The 15,903-nt window shown below is 42.7% G+C and overlaps 1 protein-coding gene across 5 annotated transcripts in view; it reads left to right on the forward strand.

The window, feature by feature from the left end:
* OCA2 (OCA2 melanosomal transmembrane protein) overlaps nucleotides 1-15,903 on the forward strand; it is a 677,082-nt gene that overhangs the window by 359,528 nt on the left and 301,651 nt on the right. For all 5 annotated transcript variants that reach the window (XM_073664530.1, XM_073664529.1, XM_073664531.1 and 2 more), the window contains 2 exons: nucleotides 2,375-2,446; nucleotides 8,865-8,930. In XM_073664530.1, coding sequence (XP_073520631.1) covers nucleotides 2,375-2,446; nucleotides 8,865-8,930 — 138 coding nt within the window. The remainder of the gene's footprint in view (nucleotides 1-2,374; nucleotides 2,447-8,864; nucleotides 8,931-15,903) is intronic.

Genomic DNA, 15,903 nt, shown 5'->3' on the forward strand with positions numbered 1-15,903 from the left:
AGTAGCTTATGTCATACATTTTTTTGTAACATGACTGGGGTATAAAACACAAATGTAGAATCTGGATGCTTTTGTATTGTACGTGAGAAGAAACTTTATTCTAACAATTCTGAACAGGGTGTTGATGTACTGAGGCACATGGAGACCCTACAGTTCTGTACTGCGGAGCTATAGACACTCAGTGATCCATACAGTGATGTATCAGTATAAATTATCCTCCCCTAGAAGAAATACTTCAATTAACGAATTGAGCAATAAGACATGCAATGAGAAAAAAAATACCTCTGCATGAAATCTGATTAATGAGATACGATAATGTAGAATTTGTTTGTAATGGTCACACTTTATCATCTCACTGTTTATGCAGTGGTTTTGAGCTTTAGATAACTGTGTTCTAACTGATTTAGAGCTTTATTTACTAGGGAGCATAATATTTTGGACCCCACAAAATGCACTAAAAGGAGGAAATCCATTTGAAGGGAACCTGCCACCTCTTATACATGCTATTTCTCTGCAAATGGTGTTAATCAGGATAATGGCATTTATATGTCTGAAAGGTTTACTGGAACAGTGGCTATAGGGTAAAAATGAAGCTATGTTCTCCCTGCAGCCGCTCACTTCCAGTCAGTGTCGGACTGGGGAGCCAAGGGCCCACCAGTAACAAACTCCAGGGCCTCAATTTCAGCTACATGCAAATGTGACATTATCTAGAATCACAAATTTATACAACAATGAACTGGGTAGATTAAATGAATAAGATGCTGCCTTTGTCTGTACATAGTGATTCAAGTATATTGTTCCAAGTACTGCTCATATAAGAGGATGGTGGCCTACTCTTGCACATGGGGCCCACCAGAGGATTCTCCTGTGGGCCAGTCCAAGCCTGCTTCCAGTCATTGCAATCATGCAGAGAGCTGTTAGAATCACACAGGGAGTGTGTTGAAATCACTTTGACACATTGGGCAGTGTGTGAAGAGCAGACTGCCAATTAATCAAACGCACTCCAGAGCAGGCTGCTATTCAATGTGCCAATGAGTGATTGCAGCATGCTCACAGTATAGTGAACGATGACTGTAAGTGTGCAGCTGCAGGTAGAACATGGCTTAATTTTCTCCCCGTAGCTGTGCTTCCAATAAGTCTGCCAGACATGATTTAAACTATACCTGCAGATTACCCCTATAGTATATCTGTTGATAGATGGCATTACTCAAGGTGACATATTCCCTTTTAGAGAAAAATGGGTGATATTTTTGAGTGACTCTGGTTATATGATGTAAAAGTCTGAAATTCTTTTTTTTTTTTTTTTTTTTTTTTTTTTGTATAACAGTGACAAAGTAGTGAAAACAAAACCCAGCCATTATCCCAACAGTAATGCAGAAAATGCAATCTGTCAAAAAGTTTAAACACCCCTATCACCACCCAAACCGTTTATATTCGCATGCAGGCCAGTGAAAGATGAACTCATTGGTACCTTTTTATTATGGTCAACCCATTGCCTGAATCTTGAGAAATTCCCTTTTTTTAGTGTTATGCGACTGGTAAGTGCAGTTGGATGCAGAATGCACGTAACAAAACCTCCTCAGGTTATTAACATTCTTGGCGCCTCCCTACCTATTGATCGATGTACATTTGATGTCCGGTGCCATCCAGGAAATTTCATGCTGGTGCAGATCAGTAGTCTTGCTTTTGCGCACTAATTTGCCCTCATGAGGGCACATGGTTCCATTTTCTGCTGCCCATGCACCACTGAATGCTGAGGCTTGTGTCCTCAGGTAGGCAAGCTAGAGCATAGCAGCCAGAGGACCAGTGGTCAGCGCCTGTTGTCACATGTACACGAGCTATCGATAAACAGAGAGGGAGATGCCAAGAATGTTAATAGGCAGAGTTTTGTTAAGTGCGTTCTCCAGTCCACTGTACTTAACGCCTCTTTTGCTGACCGCTAAAAACACAGATTTTTCAAGATTCAGGCAAAGAATTCCCATTATAAAGGTATCAGTGAGTGTATGTAGCCCAGTAAAGCATAATTTGGGGTGAGGTGGGTTAAACTTACTGACATGATTTCCTATGATAAAATGTTATACTCATTTATATGCTTTAAAATGTGGTATGAATTGCCAGAGTTTTGGCACTAATTTCCTGCATCCAGGGCAAAGATTTGGTTTTATGCCCAAGGCTTCCATTTAAAACTGTAGCTAAGACAAAGTAGTAGGTTGGCAGGATCCCTCTACCCCACCTATGGCTATCCAAAACTGGGCCACATGCCTCTAACTGCCCAGTTTTACATATCTACTTAATGTGTCAACTAAATTAATCATTTTATTTCTTGCTGAAAAAAACTACAATGGCTAAAATTAAAACATTTTTTTTTATATAGATTGTCCATAGAACTCTAGCAGCTATGTTGGGCTCCTTAGCAGCACTTGCAGCTCTGGCAGCAGTTGGTGATGTAAGTTGATAAACTAAAATAATTTTAGTAAACCCAAATGTATGACTTTAATAGCAACTTTACATGAGCCAGAAGTTTTGATTGCTGGTGGTTTGAGTTCTGAAGCTGATACTGTGTTGCAATAATCGCCAATCGTGGTCTTCTCCAGGATCCAGTGCCATTCCGCTCGTCTTCTCATTGATCTCACTGCTCTTCAGTCTCTCCGGATCACACTACACTCTGCGAGAACCCAGAAGTGGCTTATGCAATGTAAGTCTATGGAGAATCAGAACAAAGCTCCATAGGCTTACAATGTAAGGGAATTGATCTATATATTATCTATGCATCCATCTATCCTCTATTTATGTATACAAAAAGAATATAAAGGCAGCACTCCAAGGATTCCAATGTATAGTGGTTTATTGACCCATCATGTCAGAGCAATGTGTCATTCCAAGAACGTTTCATTCTTGTCAGGTCACTGCATTGTTGCTATTTTGCGCCTAAAAATCTAAATTTTAATTTTTATTATTTTGTTAGTATTTAGTAAAAAAACCTTTTGGCTTTCAACACAGCCTGAGTCATTCTGGGCATGCTCTTGATCAGATTCAAGCTTGTAAGCTTGTCTCAACCGAAATCTGATCATAGGTCTCTTCTACAAGTTCCCAAAGTAGATGCATACTGGTCGACTCACTTGGGTATGTATACAGTTTCTATCCCCAAGTGTTTGAGTGAATTGAGGTCTGGGGACTGAGGGGGCCAATCCAGCACTTCTACTTCATTGTCACTGAACCATTTTTTTGCCAATCTCGACGTACAGTACAGACCAAAAGTTTGGACACACCTTTTCATTTAAAGATTTTTCTGTATTTTCATGACTTTGAAAATGGTACATTCACACTGAAGGCATCAAAACTATGAATTAACACATGTAGAATTATATACTTAACAAAAAAAGTGTGAAACAACTGAAAATATGTCGTATATTCTAGGTTCTTCAAAGTAGCCACCTTTTGCTTTGATGACTGCTTTGCACACTCTTGGCATTCTCTTGATGAACTTCAAGAGGTAGTCACCGGAAATGGTCTTCTAACAATTGAAAAAGAAAAGGGAAATCCACCGGCACATCCAACAGGAAATAATTAAAAATTTGTATTTATTGAAAAAAAACTAAAACATGCTAAAATGAAACCTCAGAAACATTTGTACCCATCAAAGCCTAGTCTATTGACTTTCGTTTCATCGCTCCAAATCGCCTGTTTCCAATCTTATACTGTCCACTTTCCATACTTTTTTACAAACTTGAACCGACGCTTCTTATAATGGTATTCAAGTCGAAGCTTCACCTTTTTTCGGGCCAGCACTCCAGACTTGTGTAACGTGCCTCACAAGGTGCTTGCATGGATGTCTGATCTCACTATTATGAAGAATACGAGCCACCCAAACTGCCGTGTTTGTCATGCCAGAACTGATAGACCTTGCGATGAGCCAACTTGTTGACTCTCATATTTTGCCTGGACGTCAACCTCTTGGCTTTTAAATGGGTAGATGGACTTCATTTCGGATTCTTCCAGCTGTCATGACACTCACATGATGCAGTTTGGCAATTTTCTTTGCCGAGAGACAATTGATGAACTGGATGATGCTGTTTCTCTTTTCTTGACAAATCATCTTCATTGTTTCTCCTCAATTTGAACCAGTGACCTTTCACTTAGGAATCAACCTAATAACACACTGAGCTATTAGGGAATGTGAGAACAGGTTGTAATTTGTAGTATACAGGAAGAAAGATTTTTCCATCACCAGGAGCAAAACGGTAACAATGCAGTGACATGACAAGAAACTGCATAACTAATCATATGCTAAATAGTTGCAATTTAAATCTATGTATGAGATAGCCAAGATGATTGTCTATAAAATGATAGTAATCTTACGTTAAAAGCAGTAGTGGATGGTGAGATATGAAGTCTGAAAGTCAAAAGTTCAAATCATTGTTATCCTTTTGCTTGTCACTGTATGTGCTGAAGCACTGCTATGTGTAGCACAGTCGATCGTACGATCTCCGCCTCAAGTATTTTAAGGGGACTATGGAACACAGTATAAAGTAAAAAGGAGAAAAAAAAAGTTTTCATTTTTTTTTTTTTTAAAAAAAAATTCAAATCGCCCCCCCCTTTTTGCCCCATTTAAAAATAAAACCATGAAAAATAATTACACATTTTGTATTGCTGCATTCAGAAATATCTGTGCTATGAAAATATAAAGTAAATTAATCCGATCGGTAAATGGCATAATGAGAGAGAAAAAAATCAAAACCAGAATTGTTTATTTTGGTCGCCACAACATTTCAATACAATGCAATAAGAGGCGATCAAAAAACATTGTATGTACCTCAAAACCATATCTATTAAAATATCAGATCAAGCTGCAAAAAATAAGCCATCTCCCAGCCCCAGATTTTAAAAAATGGAAGCGCTACGGGTCTCGGAAAATGGCGACAAATACGAAAACGTAAAAAAAAACGACTCCTAACAATTTTTCTGAATTTTTTTACCACTTTAAATATAAAAGAACCTACACATGTTTGGTATCTCCGTACTCGTACTGACATGGGGAATCATATTGCTAGGCTAGTTTTATCATATGGTGAGCATAGTAAATAAAAAAATAAAAAAATTGTGGAATTACTTTGTTTTTTTGCAATTTCACTGCACTTGGAATTTTGTTTCCTGTTTTCTTGTACACTATGTGGTAAAATCAGTGGTGTTAATTGAATGTGGCGCCCCTGTGGGTCCAGTCGCCACAGAGGTACTGCATCTCAGCCACAGGTGTGGTACCCCACTCTCGGGTGCGGAGAGAGCACTACTCGGGACCCACACCCACATCCAACACCTCATCACTCCAGTAGGGAAGGGTGAGATTTCTCCTGAGGGAGAGCACCGTCCCTGTCACTGTCTGGAGGATGGAACTAGGTAGAGGAGGTGGGTGTAGGAAGTAGTTTAAGGGAGCACTGAAGGAAGAACTGGAGGTAGAGTGTCAGTTGGTGACGTGGGTCACATGACAGGTAGTATAAAAGGAAAGGTAGAAAGATCGAGAAAGGCAGTCAGTCAGAGCATTTGGTGACAGGAGTCTGTGACAGGGAGTGAAGAGAGAAAGGTTCCTAGGAGTAAGAGAGCAGTGAGTGAGGATCATTGAAGAGTGGAGTCTAGTCAGCGGGGCCCAGTAAGAGAAAGAACAAGCAGAGCGAGAGAGTCAGAGAAGGGCTCCAGAGACAGAGAAAGGATCTTGGGGGCACGGGAAGTGCGGAGTGCGCCCGAGTTCGCGCCGACCGTGAAGAGATCAGGTCGCAGTAGGGGACCGGCCCCAGACTAGTGGAGTACTGCAAGACTCAGCTAGCAAACCGGAGGCTTCGGTATCTCTAAGTGCCGTAGCCAAAACCACACACATTCACTGAAAAGGTATTTCTTACACATTCCTCACATGTAATAAAACTGTCAAACAGTTGCAAATCATGCACACGGGAGCGATTTAACCTGATCACCGAGCAGCTATAAATACTTGGAGCTCGGCCCGAGCATACTCGGACAGAACATACTCGCTCAACATTACATCCAATTTATCCGAGAGTTGGCTAGATAACTTCCCCGGAGGACACAGGACCCGGTGGGCTGTTATAACATGGCTAGCAGTTGAAACCTAGAGCACCGTAAGAACTGTGAGTAAAAACTTGAAGACTGCACCCCGCTGTGTCCTTGACTTAATTGCTGCATCACCTGCCTTGCACTAGAACAACATCTAAAATTTACCTATTTAACTGCCCTGGGGCCTAGCTCTACCCGTGGAGAGCTGAACCATCTCTGCTGCGTCACCAATGGCCCCAGTGGATCTGAACAGCAGCGGCGGCCACTTATAGCCGCATACCAAGGGTGGCGTCCCGAAACTTTATCCCCAAAACTTTATTCCCCTCTTTATTGACCGCCCTGGGCCACGGACCAGGTCTCGCCATCGTGACTACCCCAATAGAACCGACCGGCCCGACTACAGAGTACCCCATGGCCCCAGGGGGCGCGTCAAGAACATACAACTCGTCCCTCAAAACACAAGCCCTCATACGGCTATATTGACTTAAAAATAAAAAAGTTATGGCTCTTGGAAGAAGGAGAGGAGAAAAACGGAACATCGCCCGGGGCTGAAGGGGTTAACTGAATATACCTATAGTTTTAAGTAAGGTATTATTTTATCAGACTTCCTATTCTAATGTAATTTTTAAATTGTAAAATTGACAGGATCATTTCACTATATAAATATCCTTTGGAAGCTGCATTTTGGCATATAGCCTATGACACATTCATTTTAATGTTTCCTTAACTACATTTATATAGCTTGGCACTTCTCATCCATCAATCTGAGAACCTATTGCATAGGAGCAATAAAAGCAGCAGATGTTCTGCAATTTACCGCAATTATTAGGTAGAGCTTAAATATTATTCGTTTTTTGGAAAAGATTATTCTTGAGGACACCAGAACAAACCTTTACTTAACCGCCACATTGCATAAAGTGGTTTTCCCCATTTTATAAAGTGAGTACATATCACTGTTGGCTTATTAATGGTGGGGGCATGTCCTGTGGGACCCTCACCGGCCCAATGAAGTGGCACTAACAACTGCATTTCCTTCAATGTTTTTTCATTGTAGAGCTGAACTGTGAAAATTTGTGACGCTTTTCAGTTAATATATTTCCTTTCTTGGTAGTTAGTGGAAAAATATGTTGGGCTTTTTTTGTCGTCGCAAGGTTAGGGTCACACCACTGTATTTTTTCTCCTCGAGTGTGGTCAGAGTGTGGTCAGAGTGTGGTCAGAGTGTGGTCAGAGTGTGGTCAGAGTGTGGTCAGAGTGTGGTCAGAGTGTGGTCAGAGTGTGGTCAGAGTGTGGTCAGAGTGTGGTCAGAGTGTGGTCAGAGTGTGGTCAGAGTGTGGTCAGAGTGTGGTCAGAGTGTGGTCAGAGTGTGGTCAGAGTGTGGTCTTCTCGGATGTGGAGAAAATGGATAAAAAGTTTCTCCATTTGTCAATCCATGAATGTCGGATTGAACTCGGATGTCATCCTAGTGCGGTCCAATTTTTATTTATTTTTTGACTGTCCCATTGACTTGAATGGCAGAGTGCAATCTGATTTACTGATGCAAATCGTGCATGCTGAGTTTTTTTTCTCATCTTGGACAGACTCTGTCCGAGGAAAAAATTGGGCATGTGCATGGCCCTATAGAATAAAATTGGTTATTTTGCGATTTGACAAAATGGCAGGTGGTGAAGGTTCTCAGTCTGCAACAATGTCTCTTGTTGTCTCTGCTATAGTTGGAGGTTAAAAACTTCCTGAGTAGCTCTGCTCCAGAAAGGAGCAGTAAACTAACCTTCACTATAGATAGGATCAGAGAAAATCAGATCCTGGCTGTTTAATTTAGTGTATTGCGGTGGTGTTCACACTGTGCAGTAATGAGGCAGTGGCCCAAGGAAAGTTCAACTTAAATGTCTTTATTTGCAAAAACTCACAACTTAAATGCACTTGATGTCCTCTGGATCGCAGCCGGGTGGTGAAAACAGTCCATGTAAACTGGTTGCCGTGGGCAATGGCAGCGTCGCTTTGCTCCTCGGTGCGTCAGTTGCTTTGCCTTCACAGGCTTGTGTTATGTCTTCACACAGGCTTTCGGTGCACAGAGCCTCCTGATCTGCAGCTAGCAAACAAAACACTGACACACCTAAACCTTTGCTGAAGGTTTAAATGGAATCTGTGGCCATGAGCCACTTGTAAGACCCGGCTGGAGGGAGTGACCCGCCCCACTGCCATCCTGTAGATCACTCAAAAATACAAGCCCAAGTCAGGTTTTCTTAAATCCGACTTAGTCAAATAGCTTGACCAAGTCCAATCTTTACTTTTATTTTTCACTGCAAGCACAGTGGTTTCTGTGATAGCAATGCACTCCAGAGGGTTCAATATGCCTCAATGTGCATCCTCAGAGATACATACCATCCCTCGCATATGATCCCCCCCCAAACTGCCTCACATTAGCTCGAAGTTTTCTTATAGTGGGTACAGTACAGATAATATACTGTACACATTGGTCTCCTGGCATTTGTTGAACTGGTCATTTTGAATTTCTCAAATTAAAATCAATGTTTGTTCTGGGGTGAAGGCACAAAATACAGGATTCTTTTTAAAATGATTAAATAATGAGAAAACATTTAATAGGAGAAATTCACAAAGGAAAGAATTGGGCTAGATCAGGCCGTGAACAGACTGCATAGCAAAATGATGTTCATATAAATGTTAATTTCCTTTAATGCATATTTGAATAGTTGATTATTAAATGGAGTGTATATTTTGTGTAGCTAATCATTTATATGGGTAATTAGCAGTTTTATTTAATACATTCTGTCCTCTAATTGTAGAGACCAAGCTTGGTGAAGGTAGTGGAGTGGATTGATTATGAAACGCTGGCACTTCTGTTTGGAATGGTAATTATTAATCTGTAATTTTTAGCAAGCTGATGTTGAAAGCAGCTTGTTTTAATGATTTGTCATATTCCTGCTTTCCATGAACTATGTAATATCTAAAGAGGAGCTTGCTGATGACTACAGCATAGCCATAATTAAGTCTTATGCCTTATTCGCACACAATTCACGGACTGGCCTTAGGTTTCCTGATTTGAACTTGACAGTCCCATATATGCTTATGTTATGGTCAGTAGACCACGGCCAGTCCTTGAATTGTGTGAATATGACATTAGGCTTGAGCCATTTACAATGTTACATTTAGAATCTGAAGCATTACAAAGCAAATGAATGTGCATGGAGAGAATTTTGATGATTTTGTTAAAACATCTGCATTGTTCTGGGATTTTTTTTCTTTTCAGCTGTATATTCTTCTAAAATCTTTATATGAAGCAAATCTGCTGCATGGTCATAAGGCCCAATTGTATATTATAGGGTATACAATTGGTAGTTTAGTGACCTAGCTTACAAAAATTACATTACTGTAAACCTCACACTTCGTTTAGCAATTTGAAGGGCACAGATATACTGTTTGTTTCATAATCCTACAAAAAAAAAAAAAAAAAAATGTGTAAGGTCATAACATTCTGTACATACACATTCAAAGTATAATTTGGGAAATTATAGCAGATTTAAAGTCATTACATTGAAGCAGTATGACATTTTCCAAGTTTAGTGATATTTCAGAAAAGGGTAAGATACTATAATGATGCTTCCAAAACTAAAACTGTACTAAACAGTGGGAGATAATGTCGCTTTAAATATAGTGGAATAGCAGCATGTGATTTATTGCACCTGTACAGCTTTATCCTTGTTTGGTACTAATGATATTTGACTTTTTGGTGTTAAAGCTCCTATAAAAAAAAACTTCAGCCAAAATGTAAAACGTGTCCTGGAGCAGTAACCCATGCCTAAAAATTATATATCCCCTTTCCTGCAGAGAGGCACAGAGATACTGTGGCAATTCAGAGTAAAACATACTTTAAAAGCCACCAAGACCGCTCTATAGACTAGTGGGACAGGCAAGTCCCTGGTGGCTGCTCCCCTGGAGTTACAGGTCTTTGTCTTCCTACAGGTATAGGCAGATACCTGTCAATCAAGGGCACTGGGCAGGGACAAGTATTAAAGTATTTTTTTCTCTGAAACGTTGCAACGTTTCAGAGTCAAACGTATTTGGCTGAGTTCATACATCCAGTGCCTCATACTTGCTGCCCACAGATTAGGCAGCATGTATCAGATATCAGGTTCACTTTAGGGTAAACATGGCTACATCTGTACATCAGTGGAGCCACTGTAGCAGTCTTGTAGTGACTTCATTGCTACTGCATGTAAACTATTATCGAAGCACTGTGCTGGACACGGGAGGATGAGTACCTTCTCAGTTTGTTTTATACCGCTGCTAGCCTATGCCTGATAAAATATTGAAATGTAAAAACCCCTTTTAGATTCATCCGCCTTGCATATGTTCCCTTTTGTATGCAATCTTTATAAAAATGATATATTTATAATAGAAATATTTTTTGATTGTGCCTTCTATGTCTCTCTATGCACATTTTTATCAATTAACAAAAGAGAAATGTAAATCAAATCAGCAGTTGGTGTAACCAATGATTTGCCTTTAAAACCGCATCAACGCTTCTAGGTACACTTGTACATACTTTTGGAAGGAACTCGATGAGGAGGTTGTTCCAAACATCTTGAAGAACTAACTACATATTGTCATGGGTGTGTCAGATGTGACACTGTCACCCTGCAGTTGGTTGCAGAAGATCTTTGTTTGGCATTACAGACACCTTCTTAGCTATTTAACTCTAGCACCCAGCGGCTACCTCCTTCCTGCTAATTGACACCCAGGTCTGGGTGTTTAAATAGTTTCATTTTGCAGCAGGAAGGTGCTGATGATGCTTGCATGTTTCCTTGTGAATGCTTGGAGCTCTCAGACTGCTATCTTCCTTCGTGGAGCTAGGAGGACGCTTGGAGTTATCTCTCTGAAGTCGGCTAAAGCTAAGCTACTTTCCCCCATGTTTGTCTCCCTTGTTGTCTTTAGTCGTTAGTGGGGATCGACTAGTGTTCATCCCCTCTTCTCTATCCAGGGCCAAGCACTAGGGAAATACAGGGTTTAGGTTCTTGTGAGGCGATTGGTGAGGAACCAATATAGGGATGTTAGTGGAGACGGTGATATCAGATCAGCCTAGGAGGTCTCCACTCCCCCCTTTCCCTAGAGTCTGAGCTCCCTTTCCCCCTTTCCTTTGTGTTGAACTTAGTCATTCATACACCTTGCGTGACACACATCTTCTGTCGATGTAGGCTTGAGAAAATCTTTGTCTCTTCATGTAATTCCAGACAGACTCAATGTTAAGATCATGGCAAATCATCACTTCCAGGACTGCTTGTTCTTTTCGACACTGAAGATAGTTCTTATTGACCTTGGCTGTATGTTTAGGGGCGTTTCTCTGCCGCAGAATAAATTTAAAGCAAATTTGATTCCTCCCTGATGCCACTGCATGATCGATAAGTATCTGCCTGTATTTCTCAGTATTAAGGGCATCATTAATCATGACCAAATCCTCAACTCCTATTACTGAAATTCAGCCATAGAGTTACAAGACGCTCATTATTGTACCGGTTCCAGTAAGCACAGTTGGGGCCGTAATCCAGAAGTGGAAAGAGATTAATTTCATCATAAACTGGCCACGGCCAGGTGCTCCCCGCAAGATTTCAGAGGAGTGAAAAGATTTATCAGAAGGGTTGTCCAAGAGCCAAGGACCACCTGTGAAGAGCTACTAAAAGAACTGCAATCAGTGGGTACAATTGTTTCAAAGAAAACAATAAGTAATGTACTCAACCTCCAAGGCCTGTATGTATGCTCACCATGCAATACTCCATTCCTGAAACAAAAAGCATGTTCAAGAGCATTTAAAGTTTTCCTAACAACATTTAGATAAGTCTGTGAAATACTTGAATATAGTCTAGTCAGATGAGACAAATTTAACTCTTTGGATGCCACAATATACACCATGTTTGGATGCCAAAAGGCACCGCATATCACCCCAAAAACACCATACCAACAGTGAAGTTTGAAGGTGGAATCATAGAATGGGTTGTTTTTCAGGATACAGCACTGGCAAACTTCATGTGATTGAAGGAAATTTGAATGGCCAAATGTACTGAGACATTCTTGATTAGTCTGCTGCCATCTACCAGATGATGAAGATGAAACAAGGGTGGACATTTCAGCAATACAATGATCCATAACACACAGCCAAGGAAATTCTCAATTGGATTCTGAGAAAGAAAAAAAGCTGCTAAAATTACCCAGCAAATCACCTGACTGGAATCCAATCGAAAAGTTATGAAAGGATCTAATGCCCAGGGAATCGTCAGGATTTGAAGAGTTTGTGTGGAAGAATGGGTCAAAATCACACCTGAGGAATGCATGCAACTTGACTTCTTTGCCCATGTGGTTTGGATGGGTTGTTACTAGTGATGAGCGAGCACTAAAATGCTCAGATACTCGTTGCTCGGGTCGAACAAATTGGAATGCTTGAGTGCTCAGTCCGAGTAACGAGCCCAATGTAAGTCTATGGTAAACTCGAGCAATTTCCGGCGCCCCCCTCTTCCCCCCGGCAATCTGCAGAGGGCCTAAAATTGCCCAAATCGATGGGAACAGTGCTCAAATGACATGGGAACAGCATGGGGAAGACACCTGGAAGCATCTCGGATTCCCAGGTCACTGCTGTCAACAATGTTGTCAGAGGTATTACGCCACTTTTACTGACTCACAATAAAACATAAAAAACATAACCAAAATGGATTTTCCTGGGAAAAATGTTAAGAAGCATCCTTTCCACGGTAATGGCTTGTATATAAGGCAAAATAAATAATCAAAAACAAAAATGCTCCTCCACACCTTGGGCTATGTTCACACGTAGCATTTTTGATGAGTGTTTGCACTTTTGCATTGCTTTCAACAGTGAAAAGTACATTCACCAGTACATTTAATTTTAACATTTTACTACCTTTTCTTGCCGTGTGGAGTGTGAGACCTGATCAGGCACATCCTGTTTCATTTATGAAGGAGGGACTCTGAAAGTCACAAACACTATTTTATAAGGCCATCAGGAGGCCCTTACTAGTCTTAAAGGGCCAGCAGTCGGCTCTGCTTTGCTGTTCCCATTATTAAAGAGTGGGTCTCTTATACTGTTATTGGGTATGCAGTGACTGCAAGGGCTGCCAAAATTTGGGAAAAATCCCAATAACAATTTAAAGACACACAGAGGTGGGCATCAGTAACGACATGTTCCCATTAGAAAGGAGCCAGTCTGCTATCCAGTTATAGGTTATGCAGTGAGTCCAACGGCTGCCAAAAATGAGGAAAAACCCCAATAAAAATTTAAAGACCCATAGAGCTGGGCCACAGTAATGACATGTTCCCATTAGAAAGGAGTGGATCTCACATACTGTTAATGCTTATGCAGTGACTACAACGGCTGCCAAAAATTTGGAGGAACTCCAATGCCCCTTGCAAGAGACGTAGATATGGTGGCGGAGGAGGAGGACAAGAGCAAATGGACAAAATCAGGAAGCGTATACCCATGTCTGTGTGTAAAGACAGAGGTGCATGGAAATAGTTAGACCTCCCTAAAAAAGACACGGTATTTGAGTTTGTAATGCTGCTATCATTCGGTGGTGTTGGGAAGTCTGGCCCAATCCAGCCCTTGTTCATTTTTATAAGAGTCAGCCTGTCAGCATTTTCAGTTGACAGGCAGATGTGCCTATCACTTATAATTCCACCACCAGCAATAAAAACCCGCTCTGACAAAACGCTAGGGGAAGGGCAGGCCAGAACCTAGAGGCGTAGAGAGCCAGTTCATGCAACGTGTCAAGGACGTTGGTACAGTCAGCAAGGTACTCCCTCAACATCTTGCAAAACTTTTCCCTCCTTCTGAGAGTACCCCGCTCCTCAGGGCCTGTGCGATGGGAGGGTCTGAGAAAACTCTTCCAGAAATTTAACAGTGTTCCCCTGCCTCTGCTGGACTGCATTTGTGTCTCTCTCTCCTGTACTTCTTGGTTGTCCAACGAACTGTGACCTCTGCCGCCAGAGTTTTCAGATGTGAATTTTTTTTTTAATTATTATGCAACAAGGGCTTTCTGGTACTGCCCCATTTTATTAAGCCTGTCCGGCGTGGGAATAAGAGACAGAAAGTTCTGCTTGTAGCGTGGGTCTAGAAGTGTTAACAAACAGTAATGACTGTCACCAAAAATTTGGACAATGCAAGGCTCACGGTAATAGCAGCGTAACATAAACTCAGCCATGTGTGCAAGACTGCTAACAGGCAAGACTTACATGTCTTCTCCAAGAGGACGACTGACCATGCCTCCTCCTCCTTCTCCTCCTTCTCCTCCTCCTTCTCCTCCTCCTTCTCCTCCTCCTTCTCCTCCTCCTTCTCCTCCTCCTTCTCCTTCTCCTCCTCCTTCTCCTCCTCCTTCTCCTCCTCCTCCTTCTTCTCCTCCTCCTCCTCCTCCTTCTCCTCCTCCTTCTTCTCCTCCTCCTTCTTCTCCTCCTCCTTCTTCTCCTCCTCCTCCTCCTCCTCCTCCTTCTCCTCCTCCTTCTTCTTCTTCTTCTTCTCCTCCTCCTCCTCCTCCTCCTCCTCCTCCTTCTTCTTCTCCTTCTTCTTCTTCTTCTCCTCCTCCTTCTCCTCCTCCTTCTTCTTCTCCTCCTCCTTCTTCTTCTTCTCCTCCTCCTCCTTCTCCTCCTCCTCCTTCTCCTCCTCCTTCTCCTCCTTCTCCTCCTTCTCCTCCTTCTCCTCCTTCTCCTCCTTCTCCTTTTCCCTCCTTCTCCTCCTCCTTCTCCTCCTTCTCCTCCTTCTCCTCCTTCTCCTCCTTCTCCTCCTTCTCCTCCTTCTCCTCCTTCTCCTTTTCCTCCTTCTCCTCCTCCTTCTCCTCCTTCTCCTCCTCCTCCTCCTCCTTCTCCTCCTTCTCCTCCTTCTCCTCCTTCTCCTCCTTCTCCTCCTTCTCCTCCTTCTCCTCCTCCTCCTTCTCCTCCTTCTCCTCCTTCTCCTCCTTCTCCTCCTCCTTCTCCTCCTTCTTCTCCTCCTCCTTCTTCTCCTCCTCCTTCTCCTCCTCCTCCTTCTCCTCCTCCTTCTCCTCCTCCTCCTCCTTCTCCTCCTCCTTCTCCTCCTCCTTCTCCTCCTCCTTCTCCTCCTTCTCCTCCTCCTTCTCCTCCTTCTCCTCCTCCTTCTCCTCCTTCTCCTCCTCCTTCTCCTCCTCCTTGTCGTCCTCCTCCTCCTTGTCCTCCTCCTCCTTGTCCTCCTCCTCCTCCTCCTTGTCCTCCTCCTCCTTGTCCTCCTCCTCCTTGTCCTCCTCCTCCTTGTCCTCCTCCTCCTCCTTGTCCTCCTCCTCCTCCTTCTCCTCCTCCTTCTCCTCCTCCTTCTCCTCCTTCTCCTCCTTCTCCTCCTCCTTCTCCTCCTCCTTCTCCTCCTCCTTGTCGTCCTCCTCCTTCTCCTCCTCCTCCTCCTTGTCCTCCTCCTCCTCCTCCTTGTCCTCCTCCTCCTCCTCCTTGTCCTCCTCCTCCTCCTCCTTGTCCTCCTCCTCCTCCTCCTTGTCCTCCTCCTCCTCCTCCTTGTCCTCCTCCTCCTCCTCCTTGTCCTCCTCCTCCTCCTTGTCCTCCTCCTCCTCCTCCTTGTCCTCCTCCTCCTCCTTGTCCTCCTCCTCCTCCTTGTCCTCCTCCTTGTCCTCCTCCTTGTCCTCCTCCTTGTCCTCCTCCTTGTCCTCCTCCTTGTCCTCCTCCTCCTTGTCCTCCTTGTCCTCCTTGTCCTCCTTGTCCTCCTTGTCCTTCTTGTCCTCCTTGTCCTTCTTGTCCTCCTTGTCCTTCTTGTCCTCCTTGTCCTCCTTGTCCTCCTTGTCCTCCTTGTCCTCCTTGTCCTCCTTGTCCTCC

This window comes from Phyllobates terribilis, unplaced genomic scaffold (genome assembly GCF_046119375.1).
Source record: "Phyllobates terribilis strain yellow unplaced genomic scaffold, ASM4611937v1 Scaffold_2__4_contigs__length_985480577, whole genome shotgun sequence".
NCBI lineage: Eukaryota > Metazoa > Chordata > Amphibia > Anura > Dendrobatidae > Phyllobates > Phyllobates terribilis.